Genomic DNA, 14,978 nt, shown 5'->3' with positions numbered 1-14,978 from the left:
AAAGACGTTGTGTCTACCCGGAACTTATTGATTAGAACAAAGCAGAGCACGTGGCCAATATTTACTTTTGTATGTGGTGTAGTCTTAACCATATCCATAGTTGTTCCACTCATGGTATTAAAATCTACTTCTCCGGAAAAGGGTAAAACTATATTTCTAATCCTGCATACATTACATTTTAGGACACATAAACACACGGTGAGTTGTCTCATTGACACTCATACCAAATCTTCTTATTGTTATCATATGTCTTATAGCTTAATGTAAAGTGTTCACATTTTGGAATTTAGGATCCTCAATGTTCCTCAACTTTGTACTTGTTTGGCTTTATAAATATTTTGATATGAGCGTCACTGATGAGTCTAGTGTGGACGAAACGCGCGTCTGGCGTACTAAATCATAATCCTGTTACCTTTGATAACTATAGTCACCGTTAATGTGTATTGTGTCAATTATCCGTTTTTCGATTCCTTTGTGATTTCTCAGGAGATACAGATGAGTCTTACTGAATTAAACTATTTACAGGTTTTGTAATAACAACTACACATGTGGAGCCGGGTCTACTTATCGTTCAGGAGAACCTAATATCACCCACTATTTTGGTTGGGTTCGTGTTGCCTAGTCTATAGTTTTCTATGTTGTGTCTTGTGTATTATTATTTATCTCTTTGTCTTTTTGTTTATACGCCATGGAGTTGTCAGTTTATGTTTAATCTATGAGTTTGACTGTCCTTCTGGCATCTGTCACACATATTTTACACATGTAACGTTGTATGTGCAACTAATGTTTATTAATTGCAAAAATTGACACTAGCATGGGTACTTGGCATAAATACCAAAGGTATTACTATACCAAAAACATCAAAAAACGGGGTTTAAAAGAGAAGCAGGAACAATATGTACTAACTTACTACAATTTCATCCCATAGTATTCCCCGGAAAATATTTGCATGAGGTAACAATTCGAGGTGGAAAATTAGAAAAGTTAATCTAAATGTTCAGGACTTCATTTTATATATTCTTCCAGCTTTGAATCACGATATACGGAATTTCTTGCAGTTGATTCGGTATCAAATTCCTTCATGTAGTTACCTTTGTGTTTCTAGTTTTTGAAATCCAATTATATTTTTTCAATAAAGGATAAATAAGAATGAGTCTGCTAAAAACTCTTATTTCAGAAATAATTTATGGAAGTCATGTACTTGTTGGAAATTTACACATGGCCTGGACCGTGATAATCGAATTATATCATGAGAGTTGTCAAAAGGAGCACGTCATATCATAATATAAAATTAAACATGTTTATTTAAAAAAACACCAAAATAACGCACACCAGTATAAAACACATGTCTTGCGAGAAAAAAAAACAACATCAAACTATCCCGACTACATTATTTCTCAGTTTACGGTATGTAACAAATAAAACACAGAAAGACATATACACAATTTGAAAGCACATTAGTTCAAACGAAAAACAAGAATACAATAATCTTTCATAGCACAATAACACAATGACGGGATGTATAAGTACAGAGCCACGTTATATGTAACAAAGACACACACACCAAGGCGTATTAATAAAGAACATTAAAAAAATTGAAAAAAAACAAGAATACAAAAACACAATTTAACAATGACAAGATATATAAGTACAGGGCCACGCCAAATGGAAATCACCTAAGAGTATGGTATAAGATAATGTAAACGATACAACCATTTATATTTAGAATGCTTTATTTTGATGTCAGTACATACATGTACATAGTCAGGAGCCTCTTGTCTTTATTTATCTTGTTTCATTTTAAATTTATGTTTCTTGTGTACAAATTTGAGTTTAGTATGGCGTTCATTATCACTGAACTAGAAATATATTTGTTAAGGTGTCAGCTGAAGGACGCCACCGGGTGCGGGAGTTTCTCGCTGCATTGATGACCTGTTGGTGACCTTCTGTTGTTTTCTGTTCCATGCATGGTCGGGTTGTTGTCTCTTTGACACACTTCCCATTTCCATTCTCAATTTTATGTACCTTATTCTTGATGACTCATTAACGTATTCCTCACATGGTATGTATTTGGAAAAACATTTCACTCATCTAATTCTTTCTTTGTTCAGAAACAAAACTATTGTGAATAACTTTTGATGTTAAAAACAATAGATAAAAAACGTGCTTATGATATTTTTATTTTATATTTTTACTTTTGATTATTATGAAACTTTCATTTCAGATGACAAGACCGATTACGCATATTCGTTGAAATTTGACAGGAAATCAACAAATCAATTACTGTTCCTGTCTGATGATAACACAGTAATGGCTAATTCGTTTAGTGAAGAGACTCCGAATTTTGTTAATCATCTAGAACAGTTTAACACGTACAAAGGCACAATTGGAGATAAACGTCTCACTAATACAAGTAAAATATACTTTGAAATTAATTTCTGGTACGAAATTTTATCGTCCTTTCATAATAACTCAAAAAACTTAGTGGTCGAAGTAGGAGTAAACAGTTGTACAGAAATAGACAATCAGTTTTACGCGGGAAACATTGGATGGTCGTTTCTTATTCATAATTGCTTTTCTTACATATGCTTTACATCCATGAGTATGCTGTCGAATACATGGAAACAAATTAAAGTAATAGGTTTGGAGAATACAGCTGGATCAGCTGCCACAGGAAGACTGGGATTCTTTGTAAATATGATCCAGAGAGAGTTTTCAGTGATTGACAAGGACACTATGAAAATATTGTACACCTTAAAAAAGGTAGCATTTGCTAAACAACTCTGTCTAGCGTTTGGTATTTTTAACCCTGAGATAGTGGAAGCAAAACTAGAAATACTGAATTCATACGATTTCACATCTCTTCCAATAATCAATGTTATTGTTTAAAAAAGGAGAAGATGAACTGGAGATAATGTCTGCATACGATTTCACATCTCTTCCAATAATCAATGTTATTGTTTAAAGGAGAAGATAAACTGGAGATAATGTATTCGTACGATTTCACATCTCTTCCCATAATCAATGTTATTATTTAAAAAAAGGAGAAGATAAACTGGAGATAATGTATTCATACGATTTCAAATCTCTTCCCATAATCAATGTTATTGTTTAAAGGAGAAGATAAACTGGAGATAATGTATTCATACGATTTCACATCTCTTTCAATAATCAATGTTATTGTTTAAAAAACGAGAAGATAAACTGGAGATAATGTATTCATACGATTTCACATCTCTTTCAATAATCAATGTTATTGTTTAAAAAACGAGAAGATAAACTGGAGATAATGTATTCATACGATTTCACATCTCTTTCAATAATCAATGTTATTGTTTAAAAAACGAGAAGATAAACTGGAGATAATGTATTCATACGATTTCACATCTCTTTCAATAATCAATGTTATTGTTTAAAAAACGAGAAGATAAACTGGAGATAATGTATTCATACGATTTCACATCTCTTTCAATAATCAATGTTATTGTTTAAAAAACGAGAAGATAAACTGGAGATAATGTATTCATACGATTTCACATCTCTTTCAATAATCAATGTTATTGTTTAAAAAACGAGAAGATAAACTGGAGATAATGTATTCATACGATTTCACATACGATTTCACATCTCTTTCAATAATCAATGTTATTGTTTAAAAAACGAGAAGATAAACTGGAGATAATGTATTCATGCGATTTCACATCTCTTTCAAAAAAATTGCATCAGCTTCTAAACATTTCAATCTTAAAAAGATGTTGACCAATATGAACCTTCCTTCTTTGAAGAAATAGTTGGAACAGAATTTTAACAATAAATACTATTCGTGTATGGTTGTTAGGTAAAAATCATTTAATGGTATCGGCTTGAATTATACCATCACTTTACCCTACAATAAAACTTTCATATGATTCGTTGATGTAATTGCGCCCGAATATTCCCATAACGGTCATTTAAATACACTCATAAAAGCAGAAACCGGGATATATACTAGTGACGCTCGAATCAAAAACAACTTTAAATAAAACAAAGTACGCAGTTGAGAGCATTTTGACAAAAATCTCAAATGACAAAAAAATAACATTTAAAAGGCGTCTTACTTGCTTTGATTTGATAACAAATCATTAATGCTATGTGATTATATTAAGATCGGTGCGGTTTTTTTCCTCACTTGATGAAGAAGTCAATTACATGTAGATAAAAAATGAAGAAAAGGGAAAATTCTCCAAAATAGAAGACAACAAAGATAAATGAAATAAAGAAATAATATAATCTCTACTTGAATACTGTATTGAGATAGATACTCGTCACGGATAGTGTATGTTTTGTATATATAAAAAAAGAAGATGCGATATGATTGTCAATGAGACAACTATCCACAAAAGACCAAAATGACACAGACATTAACAACTAAAGGTCACCGTACGGCCTTCAACAATGTGCAAAGCCCATACTGCATGTTCATATACTGGTTATGTATTATATTTCCACATTTTCAGGTTAAACATGAGCTTAGATTTGTATAGCCCCTCAAGATATAAATGAATCATGTTACACTGCTTCTTTAGTCACCAATGGACATATGCAGTTTTATAGATAAAATCTAAGGTTTCTGCTCCTTTGTAGTAAGGTGTGAGCTTTTGTCCCTGTATACAAAACAGAAGATGTGGTTTGATTTTCAATGAGACAACTATCCACAAAAGACCAAAATGACACAGACATTAACAACGGCCTTCAACAATGAGCAAAGCCCATACCGCATAGTCAGCTATAACAGGCCCGGATAAGACAATGTAAAATAATTCAAACGAGAAAACTAATGGCCTTATTTATGTAAAAAATACGTTACATTTTGAATCCCTCATTTAAAGGCTATGTTTTATTAGCTAACACCGTTTATCATCATAGGTGTACACAATTTTACTTTCCATTTCTATCAGCGAATTTTGTGTGTGGAAAAGGAAATTTCTATAAAAATGTAAATAACTTTTCATTACAAGTTTGAAAATCTACGAAACGAAAAAAATGTTTGTTGTAGCCATTTTATTCGTAGAATAATATCTACCTACTAAACATTATAGAGTTAATATATACAATTGTTGAAACAGAGACAGTTTTTATATAAAAAAAAAATGATTTAATAAAATACAATATGTCAGAGTTAGCCATGTGCATCTTTTATTTATCATTGACTCATTTTGAAATCTGTTACATCCAACTATCACTGTCATACAAAGTTAGTTTGAAACAAGCTTAGCAGTGAAGATGATGTGGAAAGAAATTATGGTGGCCATGTTAGTCAGCTTCCTCGGAAAGTCTGAAGGTAATGTTTAACAATTACATTTTTGACGTTTTTTTGTTTAATAGTTATGCCCTTTTAGGAGAAAATCAAAAGTTATACTGTTAAGTTCTTCTGATTAAAAAAAGATGGTCAACACTTTCCATGTAGCGATTTTTCAACAATTGCATTATATATATGTTGTTGTTTTTTTAAACTGAATTAATGGACACATTTTCGTTTTTGTGAAGTGATAGAGTTACATGTTTAACCATTGATCAAATAACTCCTAATACTGTTACCAAATTTTAGGTACATTATCAAAATTTGTATTTTATGGCTGTTCAAAGTATCATTTGAAAACAAAGATGTTTCAAATTGAGTTATATGAACGTTTTTTGTTGCGTCATAGACGGTTTGAGTAATGAAAGTCTTTCTTTTCTCTTGTTTCTTCTCAATTGATTGATACGATTTGAACATCGGTAGACGTCTGTTGCCTAAATTTCCTCCTGCTACAGCATGAACTGGGAAAGCTTATTTCCCATGCAAATATGTCAATAATCATATAATCTACATGCCAGGGCAATTTGAATAATTGTTTCGTATCAAAATGCACGTATCAATGGACCACTTAATTCATTATTGAAACAACAATTGACGCAAAATGTTTGTGGTTTGTATCATTTAAGGTGGTACCCAACACTTTCACTAAAATTAATTTGGCCTGTTTCATTTTTACAAAGTGTTGAAAAAGTATTTACTTTGATCCTTTGACAAAAATATAAAAAATTCAAAAAATTTGAACCAACCATTTTATCACAAAAATTACACTGGTTACATAGCAGTTAGACAGACAGTTATTTTGGTCATTAAGAAGCTTAATATTCCCTTTACAACGCAACGTAATTAAAACGTTGAGCTGATTTTACAGAGTTATCTCCCTGTAGTGTTAGGTACCACCTTAATGGTAAAAGGTCGTTGAATGATTGAACTGGTAAACCATTCTAACGTTGTTATCCATTGACAATAAACTGTACCAATTGTTTTGTCATTAGAAGGCAATGAACACCATTTTAATTTTTGCGTCAAAACAAGTAGCTATGTATATATTGCGATTGAAAAGGAAAATTTTATAAATAATTTTTCCTTGCGAATTCATTAAAATCAAACATTTCAAATCAATAATGATATCATTCGTCATAGGTATTATTCGTATGAGCCATACATTTTCCTGATTTTCGAGATTAAAAAAGTATGTCCCGTGGGTTACACAATGTTGATTGTTTTACCTCTATTTTGACATGTTTACCTGTTATGTCTGTTTGTTTTTGTTCACACATCGTTGTCAATATAATGGAACTTTTGTGCAACTGTCATACAAGTGAGGGGTTTAGCTAGTTATAGAACCACGTTTGTCTACATCGGCAAATGCCTGTACTAGGTCAGAAATATGACAGTTGTTAACTATTTGTCTGATCAGTTTAAGCTTTTTGATTTTGCGATTTGATTAGGAACTTTCCGTTTTGCATTTTCCTTGGACTTCGATATTTTTGTGATTTTACTTTTTAAATATACGTTTCAGTCAATCTGTATACATTAAAGGCGGATTAAACTGAAATGACTTGAAATTTAATTACTGTAAATCAACTTATCTTCGCGAGCAATTTATTTTCGCGACTTTGGCGAGTAAAAAAAAATAGCGAATAGAAATCGTCGGGAATATGTAAAACTTGGATTATTTCTTAATTAACTTCATAAGGTAAATATGAGAATCGCGAAATGTACTAGAAAGGGCTAAACGTGAAATAAAGTATCCTCGAAAATAAGTTGGTTTACAGTATACACAGCGTTTGGTCAATGTTTAGGCTACACTAACTTAGTTCATTTGAATCTCATAAGTAAAGTTTCAAATACAAGATACGTACACTAAACTGCGAGAGACAAAAGTCATCGACATTCTTAAAAGCTCACGCGTCAAGCGTAGGACCAAATTTCATGTTTTTTCTTTTTTCTAAATTTAGAGTGATTATGATATTTGCTTGTTTTGTGTCAATTAGATGCGTAAAGCCTTTATCAAATGAATCTTAAAGTGTATTCTTGTTTTGTGTTGATTCAATACTATTCAAGATTATGGGAGGGGGCGTAACTGCGCCAAATCTTGTATATGCCTGTCCAAAGTCAGAAGCCTGTATTTAAGAGGTTATCGTTTGTTGAAGTATTTTATGTTTCTTTGTTCGTTTTCTACATAAATTATGGCGTTATTTTACTCGTTTGAATTGTTTCTCATCTGTTATGGCCGCGCTTTTACAAGCTTGCTATGCAATATGGATTGTGTCCATTTTGTAAAGCCGTACATCACTTGGTTTCTGTAGGAATTTTTTTCATTGGTATTTTTAAATTGACATTTATACAAGACTATTTGTTATCTTTCATCTTTTATTAGATTAAATATCACATACATGGGGCAGCTGTGACACACTCTCTGTTTTGCTTCGATGCACATTTCCTGTATGAAATTTTCTACTCACATATGATCTGGAAGATTTAATCATGCAAAAATAGAAATAAAAAAAATATGCTTTGTGATCTTTTAATAGATTCAAAAGTTAAAAAAAAATCATCTGTACTAAGTGAACGATTTACACTACATAAAACAAATAGATATAATTCGATATTGACATCAATTAGTTTTTGAACTGAAGCTAAAATAGCTTATATGTTTTTTATGAATAAATAAAACATATTTTCCATCTCTTAACGAACACCAGAGTGTGAAAAAACGTGACGGGACCTAAACTCAACATAGCACAGAATAACATTTTGTTACTTAATTTGGAGATAAAAATAACAGAAAATGATCTAACTGCAGTGAAAAGTTTATAGCTCTGGGAAATCAAGCTTGTTTCAGTTGCACATATCAGCTAAGCTATAGTCTTTCTTTAAAAAATAATAATAATACAACAAAATTGTTATTATCTGTGAACACTGAACAATGTTGCTTTATATAGGAATGTATTTTGCTGATAAATAAAACAAGATATGTACAGGGAACTGGATAACAAAACCAAAGGATGATGACTAAGCAAGCAAACATTCACTTATAAAAAAATACACCTGTTCATAAATGAGCAGAAATGCAATTAATTACAGACAGGGCATGGACATCACATGAAAATACTCAACACTTTTTTGATTTTTTTTTTTTAAATATGATCGTCAAGTTTTCTATCTACATTTTATTGATTGTTGAACCAAGGACGTTTGCTGAAAGCTAATGATTTGATGTGTATTGCACGGGTTTTTTTTAATTTTAGGTCATGTACATCAATCAGACCGTTTGTTTTCACTTTTGACTTGTTTTATACCTGTCATTTCGGGGCATTGTCTAGCTCACAATGCGGTATGGGTTTTATCATTGTTGAAGGACATATGATGACCTATGTTTGTTATTTTCTACGTCTAAATATATTTTGTTGTATTCCATGGCGCACGATTGTTTCAAATATTGATCTCTCTAAGATAATTTCTAATAGCTGAAATCTGCGAAAAGTTATATTTATTGCAACTTTTTGTGTTTTTGTTTCATTCTTTCTACAAACACTGTTTTTAAATTTGTCATAAAGCTTGTCCATAATTTGACTTGCACAATATACACGATATTTTTAATGATTTTCTAAAGAAGAAAAAAACAACGATTCAAAATTATTAATTTTACAATTACATTGTCGATAAAAAAAACTACAAATCTCTTTCCCATAACTTACAATGACATCAATTGTTAACCAGATTATCTCGTATTTACAGATTAAAGTGTTTACTTTGCGGGTTTGATAATAGTCCAGCTGATTCGTACATATATTTAAACAAATTTTATGATAATGATAAAAGCATGAAACTTTACACAATCGTAGAAATATGTATGGTAGTCAAAAAATGCTATTGACCCACTTTCAAAAATCCAATTTTGATGCTATTTTCAAGATGGCTGCCAATCATGTAATGTCGGTTAATGAACGTCATACTAAAGAATACAACGAAACCATAAAAACATTTACAACATTTCAAATGTTTATCAGTTGAAATATCCAATCCTTTCTATTCATGTTCGTATCATAAAAAAGACACGCTTGCACCCACCATCTTGATTATGGTACGCTCCCTCTTGGTAAGTCTTTCGTTTGATATTAAGTGGTTAGTTGACTGCAGTTTTTTCCATCAAGGTTTTTAGGCTGTCCATGTCTATTTTTTCTCAAACTCATATGACTGAATTTCTGAAAGGCTTCATTTCAGTTTGAGTTCATGTCATGCGTAACACTACGTGTTTGATCATACGCAAGCAACAAGGCTGATGCCACATGTGGAGCAGGATCTGCTTACCCTTCAGGCACAGCTGAGATATTTTGGTTCGTGTTGCTCAGTCTATGATCTTCTATGGTGTATTTTATATACTTCTGTTTGTCTTTTGATCTTTTTCTTTATTTTTACACGGCTTTGTCAGTTTGGTTTCGACTTATGATTTTCAATACTCCTTACGGTACTGGCGTTGTTTATCATCTGAATAACGTGTTATAACGTTCTTTTATCTGTCTTTGTATATTTTTAAGCTTTAATGTTTAGTCCATGTTTGGTAATATACTTTTGGCGTGACTCGGTACTTATACATCCCGTCATTATATTATTGTGCTATGGTCATTTTATTTTTGTATTGTTGTCTTTCATTTTTGCTATTGTCCTTATTTGGACATATTTGTTTATTTATATAATGATTCAGATTATAACAACATGCTAACTGCTGTGTCTCTATCAAAAAGGCAAACAGGATCTTTAACCAAAAAAAATGACGAAGACCGATCTGACCATAAAAGGACCCTAATTTATAGCCAATTATATATCTAAGGTTAACTTTTCCTAAGGGAGTTGAACTTTATATTTAAATAAAAGTGATTATAATGATTATTAAGGAATGACTGTAATATTTTTTCTGTCTATTCGAAATAATGTAAACAATGTAGCGGTTTATCGGAAAGTGTGCATCAAATTTTTTAGGTTATTTGTACTAGATAGAACAAAAAAGTACAGTCATTCCTTGAGATTCAATTCTAAATTCCACTTTTAAGGAGTAATTCATATAAAAAAACGTTAATGAAGTCACGGTCACATGAAAAAATTATGTGTTTAGACTGAAGACATAAAGTTTCAGCCAAGTTGAAGACATGTTACATTCAAAATTACATTATTGATAAATAAAATACTGATAATGAGTCACTTTGTGTTTAATCAATAACACAAAAGTCGCTAAAACCAAAGTGGTATATAGCTTATATCCCCGAAAAGTAAGAACCTGAAAAAAATATTCAAAATGGGCCGTATTTAAATTCCAAAAATGCTTAATAAACCCGAAGGTATGCTACCTATTTCAATTTACAACATTTATATTCTTAACTTCTTTCTAAAAGTGATAGTGTACTTTATTCATCATACTAATTATTATAGGTTAATGTAAACAATATAAGTTAGATTCAATTATAGTAATATTTATATTCTAGGTTCAGGTGTAGAAAATTGTATTGCTTGCTCTGATATTGTCTTCCTGATTGATGAATCTGGTAGCATAAATGACGCAGAATTTCTCAAGATGAAAACATTTATAAAAAGTGTGGTCCAATTATTTCCAAATGTTGGACCGAATGGAGCACAGTTTGGAGCAGTTTCTTTTTCTGGTGAAGATGACCAAACACTGGAATTTGATTTAAAAGACCACGGGAATGCCACTAGTGTTCTTGCTGCTATAGATACCTTTGTAAATAATGGAACTGACACTCATATTGGAGCAGCACTTGAGGTAAAATTATTAAAAAGCAAGGTTTGAGATAATGGAAAATATCACTCAAATTTTGTTCACATAAATTAGGATTAAAAGCTGAAAGTGAGGACCAACACACCCCTTTGTTTGATTATATCTCCATCATTCTTAGGCGCAGTCATACTGTAACAGCAGATGATGCGTGATAAAAACCGAAAAAAATAAGCATGATTTGTATAAAAGGAATATAAAAAAGTTTTATCAAATGGTACGTGTAGCTGAATCTCCCGTAGTCCTAAGCATACTTTTCATTAAGTGTGTTTGGAATTTTTTTCGATAACTTGGGTTCTAAACGCTCTTCAACTTCGTGGTATGGTAACGAAACACGCGTCTTGTGAATTATAATCGTGGTATCTTTGATGGGAGTATTTACTTTGCATTCAGGTGTTATTGAACTTATTAGTGTAGATTAGATGTCGATTGTTTTTACTTTTAGTTGCTCTTTATTGACTATGTATATACCAGAATGTCTTAACATATAGTAGGTAATCTGTAGAAAAGTATAAACTCTTGAGTAATAGATAATAGGAAACCAGTCTATTGATGGCTATTGAAGTCTTCAAAAGTGGAACTAAGTATCCTAACATAAACTGGCAGTTATATTTTTATACATTTACGTCATTAATTTGCAGAACTGCTGTTTTTTTTCAACGAATCATTAGTATACATGTTACTATTAAGTGGGTGTATTAATAACGGGATGATTATATTAGAATTATCAATAATGAATATGCTTGAATAATATATGTTTATGTTTGATAGTTTATTTGTTCTAAGTTATTTCGTTCACATTTTATTTCATTAGTACGTAGAGAATAACTTATTTAACGTGGATGTGGACAATGGTGCAGGACGACCATGTGCAGTCGACAATAGATTTGCAATTGTTATAACTGATGGTAAAACCGTTGGCGGCACAGTTCCGAAAGCTCAAAGCTTAAAGAATGCAAATGTCAAGATCTTATCTGTGGGTGTCGGAGATGGTGTTGATATAAGCCTGTTACAAGCTATTGCATCTGGAAACCAAAATGTCTTCCTTGTAGAAGATTTTGATACCTTCCCGTCAATTTTAGATGGTCTAATAAGTTCAATATGCACACAAGGTATGTTATTTTAATGCCCTACTATCATTTTAAGGCAATCTTATTTTCATATTTCTAGAGGTATGTTTAGTTTTATGTATTGTTTGTTTCTTGTTATGTTGCGTCATTTTGGATTGCTTTTGGATTTTGTTTTATGTCTTAACCTAACAATACAAAATGCTATCTTCACTATTGTTAAAATAATTGTTTTTAACAGAGTAATAGTATGTTTTCAATAATTTACCTTTTTGAAAAGTCAGGATTTTTTGTTGCATTTTAAAATACATTTAGCAAGATATATATAGATTATTACATTGGAACGCGTGGATTCTCGGATTTATAATCGAACTTTGGAAATTTTTGAAGAACGGAATTCAGTGACCTGATAAAGATTATGACCCTCAAAATCATCTTCACAGATAAACGGCAACCACACGTTGATTATTTTGTTTACAATAGATCATTAACATGTTAAATTGCCAAAGAATAAGAGAAATAAATATATGTCATATAACAGATAAATATTGAAAAAGGACGTTGTGTCCACTCTATTCCGTTTCAAAGTGGAATTATTTTATCAACGTGTAGAGCTTGTGGTGTATAAATATATAACCTACAGTGAAATTTATAAGTTTTTAATGAGGTGGTACTTACTTATACGTTTTATAGAAACTAATCTAACTTTACAATCCCTCATAGTTGACTGTGAATGAATTTCACTTTTCTCTCAAGCTTTCTTTTTGTTATGTATTTAAGAAATTATTCAGCATTGGCTTTGTAATTGGGTGTTCGAAAACTTGTATTCAGTAAATAACACATCAATGTATTTAAAGGTTTATGGTTTCAAAGTGTCTGATGAAGGTAAATGCAGAGAAAACATTTATAAAACGCTAAATTTATAAAATAGTACTCTCATTGACCATCTTGAAAATTAACTAGTCCGAACTCAGGCCCATGTCATATTGTGCAAAACAACACTAGAACAAATTTGTTTGTTCAATAAGGATTTTAAAATATAGCAGTGCAAATTGTAACTCTGATGCAGGTTTTGTTCTCGATTTATTATCTGCAACCTTGTACTTGTTTTAGTTATTTATCTTATTTTTGTAATAAGTTCTAAAGAAAAAGTAAAGTTAAAAAATATTAACTGTAAACAAAATGACCATCTATATTTTCAAAGCTGTCGACAAGTGTTATAATTATATAGGCCTTATTCAAAATGTTCCAATTGTTCGATTATTTTTCGATTGGTGAAACTGCATTTCAGCCATTAGCAAAATAGGCCATCATGACTTATCTACTATAAGATGCATAGTGGGATTATCATTAACAGAATAGGTTGCTCCTTTATTATATAAATTTAAAACATTTCAAGTTTGACTATAATTGCTCTTTCACCCACCAACTGCATGATTTGACAAAACGTTGAAAATGTTTCAATAATCTTCAGTAAAACTTTTTGAATTTGACAGACAGCACCCTTCACGGATTTTGCGGCTTTCCATGTACTCTTCATAACAAAACCTATGACCTTTGCCCTTGTGACGAAAACAATGTCAACCAAACATATAGTGTAGGAGGTAATGATACCACTGTGTTCACTGAGAATTTTGGTGATGAAAACAAAACGGACTGGGAATGCTATACTAGAAGTGGACGATTTTATGTTGTACGGTGAGTAAAATTTTATTCACTTGCCGGTACTTAGTTAGAAATATGACAGCTTTTATTCATTCGTGTCGCTGTTTGATGTTGTTAGTTTTTATAAATTCCTGTTTTTGTATTTACATTGATGTTTGTTGCTTTTGATAAATACTTCTTTACTCACCTTGACAGTGAATATATTTTTCGGCATCACATTTGGTTAACGTCAATCATCATACATTGTATACATGTTATAGGAAAAAAAGCGATCTACTTAACCGCTGAGTGCTTTTGTCCGAAAAAAAAACTGTCCGCTTGTACATGTTGAATAAGAAAAGGTATTCAGTACATTTTATAGTTAAATTGATATGATGATAATAATTAGGATCATTATTGCTTTTTTGTGAATCGAATGGTCCGCAGAATGAAACCAACCGCTAAAATAACGCTATAGCAGGTCTATTTAACTAAATAAAACGATAGTCCTACGTCCAGACAATAACTTTCAAGTTAATACCTCTGTTGTATCATGTATATCTTTTATATAGTCATTTTTTAAATTTACTGTTTGCAAAAGTATAAATTATTCTAAATGATAAGGATGTTCTTGTTCAACTTGTAAATCATATGCAATATCATGAGATGAAACTACATGACCATGTTTCAATTATGATTGTAGACGATGTGTTGCTCATGATGTATTCGAATACCGTTGTATGAGAGACATAATGTACAATACCAATAAAGATATAAGAGTATATTGCATGTCAGAATGGGGTGAGTCTTAATTATTAATTATAATCTATAACTCTGTATAAGGGCTACATGCATAAGATTGTTTTATTTTAAATGTGTAATACACGGGGTTAGTATTACCGTTTTGTTTTAAATATATTTGTTATCCAAGCACAACATGGCGTTTGGAATCGGATAGAAATTGAATCTAGTGTATTGTCCTACGTGTTTTGTTTTTTTTTAAATGTGTTGAACAGTAATCACCGCAGATACAAAACAAATCAAACTGATTTTTTTTTTTATAATCCAAATAAAATTGAGAATGGAAATGGGGAATGTGTCAGAGAGACAACAACCCGACCAAACAAAAAAACAACAG

The 14,978-nt window shown here is 31.3% G+C and overlaps 1 protein-coding gene across 1 annotated transcript; it reads left to right on the top strand.

The window, feature by feature from the left end:
* Positions 1–814: 814 nt before the first annotated feature.
* Positions 815–13,898, top strand: LOC134717709 (collagen alpha-6(VI) chain-like). The gene is made up of 5 exons (XM_063580201.1): positions 815–818; positions 2,225–2,413; positions 10,822–11,117; positions 11,944–12,241; positions 13,693–13,898. The coding sequence occupies exons 1-5, from the start codon at positions 815–817 to the stop codon at positions 13,896–13,898; spliced, it is 993 nt and encodes a 330-aa protein (XP_063436271.1).
* Positions 13,899–14,978: the final 1,080 nt, after the last annotated feature.

The sequence above is a fragment of the Mytilus trossulus genome, chromosome 5 (genome assembly GCF_036588685.1).
Source record: "Mytilus trossulus isolate FHL-02 chromosome 5, PNRI_Mtr1.1.1.hap1, whole genome shotgun sequence".
Taxonomy (NCBI): domain Eukaryota; kingdom Metazoa; phylum Mollusca; class Bivalvia; order Mytilida; family Mytilidae; genus Mytilus; species Mytilus trossulus.
Note: the sequence above shows the minus strand (reverse complement) of the source record. Positions and strands in the feature narration are given on the sequence as shown.